The following is a 14,658-nucleotide window of genomic DNA, read 5'->3' as shown; positions in this document are numbered from 1 at the left end:
AATACAAAAATTAGCCAGGTGTGGTGGCGCGTGCCTGTAATCCCAGCTACCCAGGAGGCTGAGGCAGGAGAATTGCTTGAACCCAGGACGCGGAGGTTATAGTGAGCTGAGGTCACGCCACTGCACTCCAGCCTGGGCCACAGAGCGAGACTCTGTCTCTAAATAAACAAATACATAAAATAAAATGACAAGGAGAGTAACCATCTCTCAAGAACCTGATTGATGTGTAGATACTGAAGCTGAGAACTGGTTACCTCTGCTTATTCCTAGGCTGATTTAGGCTAGCTTGCTGAGGCTAGTCCAGCACTTCCAGTCCCACACACACAGCAGTCTCCAACCCAGAGAGCCTTGCCTTGCCAAACCCAGGCTGAGAGGACTTCCGCCTTGGAGAGAATCTCTCATCTTTTTCCCTATTCTCTCAGTCTGCACCACTCCCTTTCCTCCTCCCAACTCACCTTGTCATTCACTGGAACAAAGTTGCTATCCATGGTGACAATGCGGAAATACACTGGAAGGGAACAGGCATCGTTAGCAAAGGGGCTGTTTCCTGGCTCAGAATTTTCCTTTTTTTTTTGAAACAGGGTCTCACTCTGTCACCCAGGTTGGAGTGCAGTGGCACAACCATGGCTCACTGCAGCCTCAAACTCCTGGGGTCACCCCAGCCTCCGGAGTAGCTGGGACCACAGGCAGGCGCCACCACACTCGGCTAATTTTTGTAGAGACGGGGTTTCACCATGTTGGTCAGGCTGGTCTTGAACTCCTGACCTCAGGTGACCCACCTGCCTTTGGCCTCCCAAAGTGCTGGGATTGTAGGCGTGAGCCACCGCACCCGGCCTCGTGCTCAGAATCTTTCCTCCATCCCTCCTCCTTCCTCACACGTGCTCTGAGTCAGCAAAACCCCAACAGGTGTTACTTTTTTACAAAACCTACTCTGAGAGTGAGGTAAAGCCCAAACACAGGCCTGGAGCTCAGGAGGCAGAGCAAGAGGCAGAATAGAAGCCTCCACTGACCACCCTCCTCATCCCCCACAGGAACTCCAGACTGAACAACTGTCCACACGAAACAGCACCGTCAGAAGAACCAAAAATCAGGTGAGTGATCACACTGCCTGGTTTTAACTTCATATCACTGAAAGAGGCACTGAAGAGGGTAGAAAAGACACACTTGAATTGCTGATACACCCCCCGCCCCCATCCCCCAGCGGTGACTGTGTGGCACAGAGACAGAATCGATGAACTTGGGGGAGGGAGAGCACTTCAGTGACTGTGGGACTTGGCATTGGAACTCAGTGCTGCTCCATCACAGGGGAAAGCACACAGGGCAGAACTCAGCCAGCGTCCATGGAGGGAGCATTTAGACCAGCCTCAGCCAGCAGTGAATTGCCCGTCCCAGCAGTTGGGAGCTGAGTTCCGATTAGCCCCTGGGGCTCCGAATAGTCAGCAGTGATAGCTGCGCGGTACTTGTCATGGACCTTGGGTGAGACTCAGAGACACGCTGGCTTCCAGTGGTTCAGCACGTTCCCAGCTGTGGTGACTATGGGGAGGGGCTCCTTCTACTCGAGAAAAGGAGAGGGAAGAGTCAAGGGGACTTCGCTTGTAGCTTAGGTAGCAGCTCAGCCACAGTGGGGTAGAGTACCAAGCAGGCCCTTGGGGTCCCCAGTTACAGGCCGTGGCCCTTGGATGGCATTTCTGGACCTGCTGTTGGTCAGATGAGCACTTACTGCTCTGAAAAAAGAGTCCCAGGCCAGGCACCATCACCACCAGCTGACTAAGAGCCCTTGAGCCTCGAGAGAACACTAGAAGTATCCGGGCAGTACTCGTCGTGGGCCTGGAGTAGTTAGTGGTGGCCACAGGGAGAGACTCCTCTGTGGAAAGGGGAAGGAAGAGTGGGAAGGACTTTGTCTTGTGGCTTTGGTGTCAACTCAGCTGCAGTAGAACAGAACACCAGGTAGATTCCTCAGGTTTCTGACTCTAGGCCCTGGCTAGCAGATAACATCTCTGGACCTTCCCAGGGTCATGGGGAACTCACCACCCTGAAGGGGAGGACAACAAGCGTGGCCGGCTTTGTCACCTGCTGACGGTAGAGCCCTAGGGCCTTGAGCAAACATAGGCAGTAGCCAGGTACTGGTTACCACAGGCCTTGGGTGAGACACAGGACAGTGCTGGCTTCAGATATGACCCAATGCAGTCCCAATACTGGTGGCCACAGGGGTGCTTGTGTCACCCCTCTCTCCAGGCAGCTCAGCACAAAGAGAGAAACTGTTTGTTTTGGAGAAAGTAAGGGAACAGAACAAGAATCTCCACTTGGTAATCTGGAATTCTTCCAGATCTTATCCAAGACCATCAAGGAGGTACCTCTATGAGCCTTCAAGAGCCACAGAGATACTGAGCATGGGGTCCTCCCTAATGCAGATGCACTGCAGAGTCCAGAAACTTAGATTGCAACACCCAGGGCCCTTCAAATACCTGGAAAGTCTGCCCAAGAAGGACAGGTACAAACAAGTCCAGAATACAAAGACTACAATAAATACCTAACTCTTCAATGCTCAGACACCAATGAACATCCACATCAAGACCATCTTGGAGGCCAGGCACGGTGGCTCAAGCCTGTAATCCTAGCACTTTGGGAGGCCGAGACGGGCGGATCACGAGGTCAGGAGATCAAGAGCATCCTGGCTAACACGGTGAAACCCCGTCTCTACTAAAAAATACAAAAAAGTAGCCGGGTGCGGTGGCAGGCGCCTGTAGTCCCAGCTACACGGGAGGCTGAGGCAGGAGAATGGCGTAAACCCGGGAGGCGGAGCTTGCAGTAAGCGGAGATCGCGCCACTGCACTCCAGCCTGGGCGACAGAGAGAGACTCCGTCTCAAAAAAAAAAAAAAAAGGGGCCATCTTGGAAAAAATTACCTCACCAGATGAACTAAATAAGGCACCAGCAACCAATCTCGGAGAAACAAAGAGAGTGATCTTTCAGATCAAGAATTCAAAATAGCTGTTTTGAGGAAACTCAACAAAGTTTTAGATAACACAGAGAAGGAATTCAGAATCCTATCAGATAAATTTAACAAAGAGATTGAAATAATACTGAAAAATCTAGCAGAAATTGTGGAGCTGAAAAAAATCAATTCACATACTGACCAACACATTAGAGTGTCTTAACAGTAGAATAGATCAAGCAGAAGAAAGAATTAATAAGCTTGAAGACAGGCTTTTTAGAAATACACAGGCAGGCTGGACCCGGTGACTCACACCTGTAATCCCAAAACTTTGGGAGACCAGGGCGGGCAGATTACCTGAAGTCAGGAGTTCGAGACCAACCTGGCCTCAAAACCCCATCTCTACTAAAAATACAAAAATTAGCTGGGCCATAGTGGCACGCATCTGTAATCCTAGCTACTCAGGAGGCTGAGGCAGGAGAATCCCGGGAGGTGGAGGTTGCAGTGAACCAAGATCGCGCCACTGCACTCCAGCCTGGGTGACAGAGGGAGATCCTGTCTCAAAAAGCAAAGCAAAAAAAAAAAAAAAAAAAAAAAAAAAAAAAAAAAAAGACCAATCTGGCCAACATAGTGAAACCCTATCTCTACTAAAAATACAAAAATTTGGCTGCGTGCGGTGGCTCACATGTGTAATCCCAGCACTTTGGGAGGCAGAGGTAAGGCAGGTGGATCACCTGAGGTTAGGAGTTTGAGACCAGCCTGGCCAACATGGTGAAAGCCTGTCTTAAAAGTACAATAATTAGCTGGGCGTGGTGTCAGGCGTCTGTAATCCCAGCTACTTGGGAGGCTGAGGCAGGAGAATTGCTTGAACCCAAGAGACGGAGGTTGTAGTGAGCTGAGATTGCGCCACTGTACTCCATCCTGGGCGAGAGAGTGAAACTCCTTTTCAAAACAAAACAAATAAAAATACCCAGTCAGGGGAGAAAAAAGAAAAAGGAATGAAGCATGCCTACAAGATCTATAAAAATAGCCTCAAAAGGGCAAATCTAAGAGGTATTGAATTTTGGCCGGGCACAGTGACTCACACCTGTAATCCCAGCACTTTGGAAAGCTGAGGCAGGTGGATCACCTGAGGTCAGGAGTTCAAGACCAGCCTGGCCAACATGGAGAAACCCCGTCTCTACTAAAAATACAAAATTAGCCAGGCATGGTGGTGCAGGCCTATAATCCCAGCTACTTGGGAGGCTGAGGCAGGAGAATCACTTGAACCTGGGAGGCAGAGGTTGCGGTGAGCTGAGATCATGCCATTGCACTCCAGCCTGGGAAACAAGAGTGAAACTCCGTCTCAAAAAAAAAAAAAAAAAAAAAAAAAAAAAAAGAGTTATTGACTTTAAAGAGGAAGTAGAGAGAGAAATGAGATGGGAAGTTTATTCAAAGTGAAAATAACAGAGAACTTTCCAAACCTAGAGAAAGATATCAATATTATTATTATTATTATTATTTGAGATAGTCTTGCTCTGTTGCCCAGGCTGGAGTGCAGTAGTGTGCTCTTGGCTCACTGTGACCTCCACTTCCCTGGTTCAAGTGATTCTCCTGCCTCAGCCTCCCCAGTAGCTGGGATTACAGGCATGGGCCACCATGCTTGGCTAATTTGGTATTTTTAGTAGAGACGGGGTTTTGCCATGTTGGCCAGGCTGGTCTCGAACTACTCACCTCAGGTGATTTGCCCACCTCAGCCTCCCAAAGTGCTGGGATTACAAGCATGAGCCACCAAGCCCAACTGAGAAAGATATCAATATTAAGTACAAGAAGATTATAGAACACCAAGCAGATTTAACCCAAATGAGTCTACCTCAAGACGTTTAATAATCAAACTCCAAAACATCTAGGAATTTAAAATAAAAAAATCCTAAAAGTGCAAAACAATAGACGTGGTGGCTTACGCATGTAATCCCAGCACTCTGGGAGGCCGAGTGGGGAGGATAACTTGAGGTCAGGAGTTGGAGATCAGCCTGGCCAACATGGCGAAACCCTGTCTCTACTAAAAATACAAAAATTAGCCAGGCATGGTGGTGCTCACCTGTAATCCCAGCTACTCAGGAGGCTGAGTCAGGAGAATCACTTGAACCCAGAAGGCAGAGGCTGCAGTGAGCAGCCATTTATTACATTCCAGCGTGGGCAACAGAATGTGACTCCATCTCAAAAAAACAAAACAAACAAAAAAATTAGCCAGGCATGGTGGTGCACCCCTGTACTCCCAGCTACTCGGGATGTTGAAGCACAAGAATCGCTTGAGGCCGGGCGCGGTGGCTCAAGCCTGTAATCCCAGCACTTTGGGAGGCCGAGACGGGCGGATCACAAGGTCAGGAGATCGAGACCAGCCTGGCTAATACGGTGAAACCCCGTCTCTACTAAAAAAATACAAAAAACTAGCCGGGTGAGGTGGCGGGCGCCTGTAGTCCCAGCTACTCGGGAGGCTGAGGCAGGAGAATGGCGTAGACCCGGGAGGCGGAGCTTGCAGTGAGCTGAGATGCGGCCACTGCACTCCAGCCTGGGCGACAGAGCGAGACTCTGTCTCAAAAAAAAAAAAAAAAAAAAAAATTGTAAAATTTTTATGGAACCACAAAAGACCTAAAATAGCCAAATCTATTCTGAACAAAAAGAACAAAACTGGAAGAATCACATTATGTGACTTCAAATTATACTGCAAAGCTATAGTAACCAAAACCGCATGGTACTGGAATAAAAACAAACACATAGACCAATGGAACAGAATAGAGAACCCAGAAACAAATCCACACGTCTACAGTGAACTCATTTTTGATAAAGGTGACAAGAGTATACACTGGAGAAAGGACAGGCTGTTCAATAAATGGTGCTGGGAAAACTGGATATCCATATGCAGAAGAATGAAACTGGACCCTCATCTCTCTCCATATAGAAAAATCAAGTCAAAATGGATAAAAGATTTAAATCTAATACCTCAATCTGTGAAACTATTATAATATAAGAAAACCTTGGGGAAACTCTCCAGAACATTGGTCTGGGCAAAGATTTCTTGAGTAATACCCAAGGATCACAGGAAACCAAAGCAAAAATGGACAAACAGGATCACATCAAGTTAAAAAACTTCTGCACAGCAAAGGAAACAATCAACAAAGAGACAACCCACAGAATGAAAGAAAATATTTGCACACTGCCCATCTGACAAGGGATTAACAACTAGAATATATAAGGAGCTCAAACAGTTCTATGGGAAAACATCTAGTAATTAGATTAAAGAATGGGCAAAAAGATCTGAATAGACATTTCTCAAAAGACGACATACAAATGGCAAACAGGTATATAAAAAAGGTGCTCAAATCATTGACTGTCAGAGAAATGTAAATCAAAACTACAATGAGATATTATCTCTTCCCAGTTAAAATGGCTTTTTTCCAAAAGACAAATAATAATAAATGCTGGTGAGGATGCGGAGAAAAGAGAACCCACATACGCTGTTGGTAGGAATGTAAATTAGGACAACCACTATGGAGAACAGTTTGGAGGTTTCTGAAAAAAACTAAAAATAGAGCTTCTGTATAATCCTGCAATCCCACTGCTAAGTATATATCCAAAAGAAAGGAAATCAGTATATCAAAGAGCTGTCTGCACTCCCATGTTTATTGCATCAGTTTTCACAATAGCCAAGATATGGAAGCAACTAAGTGTCTATGAACAGATGATAAAAAATGTATTAAAAATGTGGTACACATACATAATGGAGTACTATTCACCCATAAAAAAGAATGAGACCCCGTCCTTTGCAACAGCATGAATGGAACAGGAGGTCATTATGTTAAGTAAAATAAACCAGACACAGAAAGACAAATTTTGCATGTTCTCACTTATTTGTGGGAGCTAAAAATTAAAACAATTGAACTCTTGGAGATAGAGAAGAGAATGATAATTTTCAAGTGTGTGGAAAAAATAAGGTAAAAGGAAAAAAAAAATTTAAAGAGAGAGAGAGAGAACAGAACGATAGTTACCAGATGCTGGGAAGAGTAGTGGTGGGCAGGGTGAGGGGTGGGGTGGGAATGGTTAATGGGTACAAAAATATAGTTAGATAGAATGAATAAGATCTAGAAATCTTGTAGTTTTTAGCACAATAGGGTGACTACAGTCAACAATAATTTATTGCACATTTAAAAATTAATAAGAGTATAATTGGAGTGTTTGTAATACAAGGAAATGATAAATGCTTGAGGTGATGGATACACGTGTACCCTGATGTAATGATTACACATTGCATGTGTGTATCAAAATGTCTCATCTACCCCATAAATATATATACACCAGCTATGTACCCACAAAAATTTTAAATTAAAAAAAAAAACAACAAATCCAAACATAGTTTCTCTTCAGGGCGCCTGACTTTGAAATCTCAGAATGAAGTGCCCCTGTAAGGAAGAATGAACAAATACAAAAAAACAAAAAACAAAAAAAACCCAGTAGCTCAAGCCAAATGCCCTCAGTGCTTTCTTAGCCATTTACAAGCAGCTTGTTGCAAGGCCCAGCAACCCAATTATACTTGCCAAATTCTATTCCAGAAGAAATGTGTACTTTTGATTTAGATACACACACACAGTAGCAACCCCCACCTACTTCTCTTGCTTGTGTAACGCAGCATGTATTCAACACCTGTAATACTTAATCCCCCAGATTTTCCTCTCTTCTGCACTCCTTGTTTCTTAAGCCTCCTATCAAACCACAAATGCCCTCTTTACCCCGGCGCACAGCGGTTTCCCCAGTTTTCAGTCAAACCCCAAATATGTGATTCTTACCTTGCTGCCCTGGGGTGTAGATAGGTTTGTCAGTCTGTACGAAGGTGCCACTCCCCTGTCTCTGAATTAGAACCTTTTTCTTCTCCTCAAAGCTGATGTTATTTCCAACTCCTGACACCCGGATTGTGGCCACTTCTTCTGTGCCACCAGCAGGAGGTGGTACCTGACCAAGAAAGGGGACTTCTGGGGCGGAGTAAGGGATTGGGGGAACAGAATCAACTGGTCTCAACCCAATAGTGAGTAAAAGGAAGGAGTTGCGTTAGATGGGGGTAGCAAGGACAGAGACATAAAACAAATTACCAGGAGGAAGAATTAAGATCAGGAACTAAAGGGAGAAATCCAAGGTCAAGGAAATTGTGGGTGAGTTATAGCCAGGGATTGAGGTTGAGAAAAAATAGGTTTAGAGGCCATGGCAAAGGAAAACACAAATTATGCTTAAAGTAGATTATATTGAGCCTAGAGAGAAGAACAGGCAAGTAAGGGATTAGAGTTAGAGCAAAGGAGAACAGGCAAGTAAGGGATTCGAGTTAGGGCTGAGTCTGTGCTTACAAGAAAGGAGATACAATGTAAGTGCCTCTTCTTCAATCCAGAGTGTTCTAGCAACTTCTGGGTCTTGTCCTTGGTCTCCAGAGTAACCGTGAATTTAACATCACAGTACCCAGGGCTCAGATCCAAACAAACCTTCTGAACGGAGGGGAAGTTTAGCTGGGCTGGTAATGTCACCAGGTAGTTTCTATGAAAGGAACAGAAGGATTTCAGGGCAATAATGATTCATTCACGTCAGGAAAAATTAAGCACTCTCCTAAGCGCTCAGCACGTAGCAGTGAATTAGACAGACCAAGCCCCTGCCTTCCTTATGCAGCTCATTTTCTACAAGAAGCAGAGAAACAACAACGCAGTGCACAGTCTTAAACTTCTACCATCAGGAGGCCCTCACCGAGAACACACGCCGAAAGCACCAAGGAGGAAATCAGGCCTATTTCAGAAAACAGGGTACGTTTTAATATTTCTCTTTTTTAAGGCTTCCTCTTCATCCCTCAGCCTTCCTCTCTGGGTAAAGGATCCGTGGAAGCAAAGAAGAGAAAAAAGGAGGAGGAAATTAAGATAAACCAAAGTGTATCTCCCCATCTCCATATAAATGTTTGAGAAAGTTCGGCAAAGAAGCCACTGCCCTAATAAACCAATTCTGACACCAAGCACTCACGGAAGTTCTTCTGCAATGGCTGGCGATAGGGCCAACATTCCTAGAAGGAGATGAGCCCACATCTTTGTGGGTGAGACAGATTTTCCAGGGTCGGGACCAGAGATCCGCTCTGCGTAGCTTTATATACGAACTCCAGGTAGGGTGTGCAGCGATGACTGATGCTGTAGTCAATCACCTCCTGGCACCTGGGACACAGGAGGACCGTGTTCCTCCTTCTCTAACCTCTGGCTTAGCTGGTGGACCAGGGTAGGGCCACTATTCACTTCTTTAAACTTGTTTCTCCCCGGAACATCTGTACTGGTTCAGCCAGTTTTGGGGGAAAACCAGAGCTGAGTATTCATAATGGTAAAGCTCTCAGAACATATTTTGAACTCCTCCCTTTTTTTCTGGTTTCATTCCAATTCCTGTTCTCATTTAATGTCCTTATTTTCTTTTATTATTCAATTAAGGTGTAGTTGGGAACACGGGTATGAGAACAGTATCAATAGAAAAGCAATAAACTTGGCCAGTCACGGTGGCTCACGCCTGTAATCCCAGCACTTTGGGAGGTTCAGGTGGGCGGATCACGAGGTTAGGAGTTCAAGACCAGCCTGGTCAACATAGTGAACCCTGTCTCTACTGAAAATGTAAAGAAAAAAAAAAAAAATTAGCTGGGCATAGTGGTGGTTGCCTATAGTCCCAACTACTTGGGAGGCTGAGACAGGAGAATCACTTGAACCCGGGAGGTGGAGGTTGCAGTGAGCCAAGATCATGCACTCCAACCTGGGTGACACAGTGAGACTCTGTCTCAAAAAAAAAAAAAAAAAAAGTTAATACTACTCAGTATTATTGTGACTGTATGGAAACAGGAACACATACAGTCCTAGAGAAAACAGAATGTGGATAACCTTTCTCACGGCAATTTCGTAATACACATCAAAGCCTTTAAGATTTGCATATTCTTTGACTCAGCAACTCTTACTCTGCAAATGTTTCTTAATGAGGAAAAACAGGACAGCATGCATGTATGCACAAATGTATCTACACTGAGTTTTTTCACACTGTTCTTTCTTTTTTGTCTTTTATTTTGTATTTTTTTATTTTTTTGAGGTAGAGTCTCACTTTGTCACCTGGGCTGGAGTACAGTGGCACAATCTCAACCCACTGCAGCCTTGACCTCCTAGGCTCAAGCGATCCTCCCACCTCAGCCTCCTGAGTAGCTGGGACTACGGGTGGGCACCAACACTCCTGGCTAATTTTTTTGTATTTTTAATAGAGACGGGGTTTCACCATGTTGCCCAAGCTAGTCTTGAACTCCTGAGCTCCAATGACCACTTCAGCCTCCCAAAGTGCTGGGATTACAGGTATGAGCCACCATGCCCAGCCCACAGTGCTCTTTACGATGGTAATACTTAGAAGTCACCTAAAATATAAATTAGTCTAAGTGCAGTGGCTCACGCCTATAATCCCAGTTTTTGGGAGTCAGAAGCTGGAGGATTGCTTGAGCCCAAGAGTCCAAGACCAGCCTGGGCAACATGGTGAGACCCCGTCTTTGTAACCACTCAATGGATTCACCTTGCCCGCTGCCTAGACAGAGCTGACTTATCAAGACAGGGGAATTGCAATGGCGAAAGAGTAACCACGCAGAACCAGCTGTGCGGGAGACCGGAGTTTTATTATTACTTAAATGAGTCTCCTTGAGCATTTGTGGATCACAGTTTTTAAAGATAATTTGGCTGGTAGGGGCTTGGGAAGTGGGGAGTGCTGATTGCTGAGGTTGGAGATGGAATCATAGAGGGTCGAAGTTAGATTTTCTGAATGTCTTCTGTTCCTGGGTGAGACGGCAGAACTGGTTGGGGCAGATTACTGGTCTGTGTGGTGTCAGCTGATTCCATCGAGTGCAGAGTCTGCAAAATAACTCAATTACTGATCTTACATTTTACAACAGTGATGTTATCCCCAGGAGCAATTTGGGGAGGTTCAGACTTTTGGAGCCAGAGGCTACATGACCCCTAAACTATAATTTCTAATCTTGTAGCTAATTTGTCAGTCCTACAAAGACAGACTGGACCTCAGGCAAGAAGGGGGTCTTATTGGGAAAGGGCTGTTATCAATTTTGTTTCAGAGTCAAACCATGAACTGAATTCCTTCCCAAAGTTACTTCCATCTACGCCCAGGAATCCACAAGGACAGCTTAAGGGTTAGAAGCAAGATGGAGTCAGTTAGGTCTGATTTCTTTCACTGTCATAATTTCCTCAGTTATAATTTTGCAAAGGCGGTTTCAGTCTGTATAAAACATTTCTTTAAAATTAGCTGGGTGTGGTGGTGCACGCCCGTAGTCCCAGCTACTCTGGAGGCTGAGATGGTAGGACTGCCTGAGCCCGGGGAATCAAGGCTGCGGTGAGCCATGATAGCGCCACTGCACTCCAGCCTGGGCAACAGTGAGAACTTGTCTCATTAAAATAAAATAAAATAGATAAAATAAAATTAAATAAATAAAATAAAATAAAATAAGCGAGGTTGCTCTCTGGGATGATGAAAGATCACCATATACCAAACCAGCTTAAACAAAAAAGCGTTTTTGGTGACTCGAATGGATCCAACAGGACGAATGAGCTTATGGAACCAGAGCAACTTGAAAGACTTTACAGCCTGGGATTAGAGACTTGGTGCAGCCAGGGCTGACTCCTCCTCGTCTTTCTCTCTTGTGTACTTTCTCTGGTTGGCTCATTTTCTCCTACTGCACACAAGCTTTTCTTCAAGTCATAGGGAGGATGGCAGCTGGGAGCCCTCAAGCCGTATTTGTTCAGCTCCATGACCCCTAATGGCAAAACTTTTCACCTATGTTATAAAATTCCTAAAGAAGAACTGTGTCCCTCCTCCTCTCACTGGCTCACCTCTGAACCAGTCACTGTAGACAGGAGGGTATGATAGACAGGGCCTGGGTCATTCTCCCACCTAGAGGCCAGGGTGATGGGGTCCTGTGATTGGCTACCCCTTTAGAGCCACATGGAGTTGAGGAGGGGAAATTATTCAAAGAAATCACTACAGTAGGAAATGTGTTGGTGTAAAGAGCTGGAAACTTAAAACATTAAGTCTATTACAATGCCCAATAATGAGTTTAGTTGAATAAACTGTCATGTTAATATAAAGCAATACTCTGCAGTCATTAAGAATAATGTTTTCATGAGAAGGGGCATTATTTGCAATACTAATTGAAAGGGGTTGGGGCTGGTGCAGTGGCTCACACCTGTGATCCCAGCACTTTGGGAGACTGATCCATAGGAGTTCGAGACCAGCTTTGTCAACATGACGAAACCCTGTCTCTACTAAAAATACAAAAATTAGCCAGGCATGGTGGTGGGCGCCTGTAATCCCAGCTACTCGGGAGGCTGAGGCAAGAGAATCACTTGAACCAGGGAGGCAGAGGCTGCAGTGAGTTGAGATCACGCCACTGCAGCCTGGGCAACAAGGGCAAAACTCTGTCTCAAGAATAAAAGAAAAGAAATGGGTTGGGGAAAGTGATACAAAACGACATGTGGCAAGTTCCACTTTAACTTGGAATATAAAAAGCTAGAAAGAGTGTGGCATGGTGGCTCAAGCCTGTGATCTCAATGTTTTGGGAGGGCAAGGTGGGAGGATTGCTTGAGGCCAGGAGTTCGAGACAAGCCTCGGTAGTATAGCAAGACCCTGTCTCTACAAAAAAAAAAAAAAAAAAATTACAAATTAGCCAGATGTGGTGTCCCATGCCCAGCTACTTGGGAGGCTGAGGCAGGAAGATCACTAGAGGCCAGGACTTCAAGTCTGCAGTGAGCCATGATTGTGCCACTGCACTGCAGCCTGGGCAGCAGAGCAAGACCCTGTTTCTAAGAATAAAAAATAAAAATAAGCTGGAAAAGTGCATTGCTCCCTCTCTGACAATAGGAAAAAGCCAGACAAACTGAAAAATTACTTTTCTTAAGCCAAAAGTTGAACCTAAGAGCTGAGATGAGCTGGGCGTGGTGGCTAACGTCTGTAATCCTAGCACTCTGGGAGGCTGAAGCAGGCAGATCACAAGGTCGGGAGTTCGAGACCAGCCTGGCCAATATGGTGAAACCCCATCTTTACTAAAAACACAAAAGAATTAGCCGGGCATGGTGGTGCATGCCTGTAATCCCAGCTACTTAGGAGGCTGAGGCAGGAGAATTGCTTGAACCCAGGAGGCGGAGGTTGCATTGAGCCGAGATCACGCCTCTGCACTCCAGCCTGGGTGACAGAGCAAGACTCCATCACAAAACAAAACAGCTGAGCTGAGGTTGCAGGTGAGCTAAGTAGCCTGAAATTCAAGGAGATACAATTCCTCATGAGCAGAGACCTGATGGGTGGAGTGTCTCATCAGTGCCAGAGCATGGGAGGCGTTTGGCCTTTCATACAGACATGCAGGAAGAAAGCAGCTACATTTTTCATACAGTGCTAGAGGCCTGGTGCAGATTAGAGTGACTATAAGGAGCCTCTGGGTGTCACAGAAGCAAGGGAGGGCTTTACTTACCCACAGGCTCCTTTCCCGTGACCTCTACCAGGTGTTCACAGGAAATACTGGGGGCCCAGCGGGAGACTAAAAAGAGCCCCCTCAGTACCATGGGCATCAAGGACCATATTTGCTCTCATTGCAGAAAAGGCCCCAGCTGCCCACGCTCCTCTCTTGAAAGCCATAAGACCCTGGGGAGGAGTGGCAAACACTATTGCTCTCAGGGCACAGGTGTTACCAAGGGAAGAGCGGGGAGGACCCTAGTCCAAGGGAGGGACAAGGAGCAATTGTGAGCCCAGAGTTCTAAGTTAATACTTTTAGAGGTCTCCTGAAACTGAAGGAGGGGCACAAAAAAAATCTTTCCCACCCAAGACCCGCCACAAATTCAAAGCAGAGTTTGGCAGCCTGGCATAAGCAGTAGGGAAATACTCATCCCCTACGGCCCAGGCATATAAACGTACCTAAGAAAGAAGTTAAAGAGGGCAGCAGAGAAGCACCCTGTCCCCTCACCATTACCTTAGCAAGAGCAGCAAGTAACTAAGCAGTCTGCCCTGGCAGAGGGCATGAACATGTGGAGAAATGACCTCTGTGGTGCCTGTGTGGTGTATAGAGGAGACGGGAGCTGAGGGTGGGGCACAAACATTGAGAAATCCCCAGCATTTCAGATGCCACTCTAAGCATAAGGCATCACAAAAGGAATTTGAAGCCTATGATGTACCGAAAGTAAACTTGGCAATTACAAAACCTGAATCCAGTTCACCTTTTAACTAGATTAACTCAATCCACCAAGCTAACTGCCTGAGAAAAGGTGTGTCCATTTCTAGTCACAAATACTATTTATCTAAATCTCTCCTGTTCTACACAAGATGTTTGGCAATCAATGAAAAATTATAAGTTGTATCAAAAGAAGAAGATGACAACAACGCCCTGTGAAGATACAAAGTAATCAACGGAATCAGGCTCAGAGCTGTCCTCCATGTTATAACTAAGAGAGAGAGACTTTAAAATGCCCTGGAGTAATATGTCAAAGGATCTCATGAAAAAAAAAAAAAAGGGACAACGGACATGAGGAGAGGGTGTCAGGGGTGAATTTCAAAAGAAAGGTGGGCCAGGCACGGTGGCTCACGCCTGTAACCCCAGCACTTTGGGAGGCCGATGCAAGTTGATCACGAGGTCAGGAGATCGAGACCATCCTGGCTAACACAATGAAA

The 14,658-nt window shown here is 45.6% G+C and overlaps 1 protein-coding gene across 1 annotated transcript in view; it reads right to left on the bottom strand.

Annotated features, from left to right (window-relative positions):
• The window catches only part of A2ML1 (alpha-2-macroglobulin like 1), a 60,694-nt gene extending 52,210 nt beyond the window's left edge, over window positions 1–8,484 (bottom strand). Inside the window, exons 1-3 of the mRNA XM_050747562.1 lie at window positions 8,307–8,484; window positions 7,758–7,920; window positions 456–508 (exon numbers count right to left, since the gene is read on the bottom strand). Coding sequence (XP_050603519.1) covers window positions 456–488 — 33 coding nt within the window. The 5' untranslated portion in view covers window positions 489–508; window positions 7,758–7,920; window positions 8,307–8,484. The remainder of the gene's footprint in view (window positions 1–455; window positions 509–7,757; window positions 7,921–8,306) is intronic.
• Between the last annotated feature and the right edge of the window lie 6,174 nt (window positions 8,485–14,658).

The sequence above is a fragment of the Macaca thibetana genome, chromosome 11 (genome assembly GCF_024542745.1).
Source record: "Macaca thibetana thibetana isolate TM-01 chromosome 11, ASM2454274v1, whole genome shotgun sequence".
In the NCBI taxonomy this organism is placed as follows: domain Eukaryota; kingdom Metazoa; phylum Chordata; class Mammalia; order Primates; family Cercopithecidae; genus Macaca; species Macaca thibetana.
The sequence above is the reverse complement of the archived record's forward strand: the minus strand, read 5'-3'. Positions and strand labels throughout refer to the sequence as shown.